General features: G+C 41.3%; 1 protein-coding gene across 1 annotated transcript in view; it reads left to right on the plus strand.

Moving 5' to 3' along the window:
- The window catches only part of LOC133575232 (regulator of cell cycle RGCC), a 24,325-nt gene that overhangs the window by 9,215 nt on the left and 12,610 nt on the right, over nt 1-2,500 (plus strand). Inside the window, exon 2 of the mRNA XM_061927814.2 lies at nt 1,734-1,898. Within this exon, the coding sequence (XP_061783798.1) occupies nt 1,734-1,898 (165 nt within the window). The remainder of the gene's footprint in view (nt 1-1,733; nt 1,899-2,500) is intronic.

A 2,500-nucleotide genomic window follows, 5' to 3' on the forward strand; every position in this document is an offset into this window, starting at 1 on the left:
ATGACGGACTGGCAGTGTGTCGCGCCTCACCAAGGAGCAGCAAGAATACCAAGAAGCGCATATGCCAAATTTTCAAAGAGAACGGCCTACGGATCACGATTGAAGCCAACAAGCAAACCGTCAACTTCCTTGACGTCACTTTCAACCTGAGAAATAACAGCTACCAACCATTCACGAAACCCAACACAACACTCCAATACGTGCACCATGACAGCAACCACCCACCCACCACCACGAAAAGAATACCTACCGGAATCAATAAAAGGCTATCGATGCTGTCATCTAGCAAAGCTGAATTTGACCAAGCAACCCCCCCGTACCAAAAAGCCCTTGATGAAAGCGGATACAATTTCACCCTCACCTATGAACCCACGCCAGGAAACCAGCCAAAAAAGAACAGAAAACGGAACGACATCATCTGGTACAACCCCCCATACAGCAAAAACGTCTCAACGAACATTGGACACAAATTCCTCAATCTGATTGACAAACACTTTCCCAAAGACAACATCCTAAGAAAAGTATTCAACAAGAACAACATTAAATAGAGCTACAGCTGCATGAACAATATACGACAAATCATCTCAAACCACAACAAAACAATTGCAAATGAGCCGTCGGCCCTCAGACAGAGCGACTCCAAAACCAACAAAGGATGTAATTGTCGAAAGAAACCTGATTGCCCCCTCAACGGGGGGTGCTTACAAACATCAGTTGTCTACCAATCTAAGGTAATACGCAAGGACATTAACACATCCGACACATATGTAGGATTAACCGAGGGAGAATTCAAAACCAGATGGAACAATCACAAAGCTTCTTTCAGGAACAAAAACCTGCGAAATACCACAGAACTCAGCAAACACATTTGGGACCTCAAAGACTAATAATGTTGAATATTCAATAACATGGCAAATTCTTGCATCCAGCACACCTTACAATAGTGGTAATAAAAGATGCAACCTATGCTTGAAAGAGAAACTGTTTATTATTTACCATCCAGACCTGTCATCCCTCAACAAGCGCAGCGAAATTGTAACAACATGCCGCCATAGACGGAAACACCTCCTAGGCAACACATGAGCCAATCACCACGCCCCTAGGCCAGCCTGTACCCACCCACTCTGTGCCCTATATAAACCATGGTATGCGAATGCTCCCATTAAAATCTCCTGACGATTGAGGGTACCCCCCCTCATGAAACAGGCCTGTAGAGATGAAATAGTCTTGTGATTTTTTTCCCCACACATACATATATATATATATATATATATATATATATATATATATATATATATATATATATATATATATATATATATATATATATATATATATATATATATAGCTAGAATTCACTGAAAGTCAAGTATTTCTTATATATATCTTAACCACGCCCCCAACCACGCCCACCGCCCAACCCCCGACCACGCCCCCCACCTCCCGAAATCGGAGGTCTCAAGGTTGGCAAGTATGACAGGAAGCCAGTGCAGGCGAGCCAGTATAGGCGTAATATGATCAAACTTTCTTGTTCTTGTCAAAAGTCTCAATTTCAGTTTTCTGAAATGAACGTTTTAGACCAAACGGTTTAGTATATTTACTATATTTAATGTGGTCTTTTTTTAAGACAAACCCACGCTATGAGACCTGACCTTCTGTTTGCCGAAGATTGAAGTAACCTCACGTGTGGTCACGTGATTGCTCTTAAACATGCCGTCACATTTTCCGAGCAGAAATGGAAACGGAGCTGCACGACTTGCTGCAAGAGTTCCAGGATGTGGTGGAGGAACTGCAGGCCCCCCCCAAAAGAAGCCTGCATGCGTACCAGCACGTGCTGACGGGGGCCAAGAGTCGCATTGTGCTGGGAGATGACAGCGGGGTCGAAGACTCGGATTACAGTAAGTTATATCTCTAATGAAGACACAGATGACGTTTATTAGTAGTATGTGGCCTTGAATTTCATCCACGCCTTGAATTTCCTAATTTGCATTAAATTACACGTACCAGAGGTCAACATCCTTATATGTATCTTGACTAAAAGTGACATTTCAAAGCGCTTTTTGACCTCTGATGTTTCGCAAGAGAGGCCGCGCCTTACAAAAATCCAAAGCCGGAGATTCGCTGGAGACATTTGCATTCATTTTTTTTTGCCTGCAGCTTTAGAGTTTGAGTTGAGTTGTTGATCATTTGCATGTCCTTTTCACACTTCCCGGCCAAATATCAGGTCATATCATCATAACCTAATGAGATGCAATACTGTGCTGTATGACAAATATGACCTAATTATAGATATTAATGGCACAGAAAACCCCCGTCAGCCCTGCAGTAAAATGCAATATAATTAAATCGAATGAAATTAAATCAAATAAAATGAAGAAAAAAAAAAAAAGATTGTAGACATAACATAGTAAAGTATGCTTATTTAATAATTTACCACTACACCTCAATTTCTGAATAATGAATCAGGAGCATTTATTTATTTTCCTTACTGCACACACCT

The sequence above is a fragment of the Nerophis lumbriciformis genome, linkage group LG35, assembly GCF_033978685.3.
Source record: "Nerophis lumbriciformis linkage group LG35, RoL_Nlum_v2.1, whole genome shotgun sequence".
NCBI classification, from domain to species: domain Eukaryota; kingdom Metazoa; phylum Chordata; class Actinopteri; order Syngnathiformes; family Syngnathidae; genus Nerophis; species Nerophis lumbriciformis.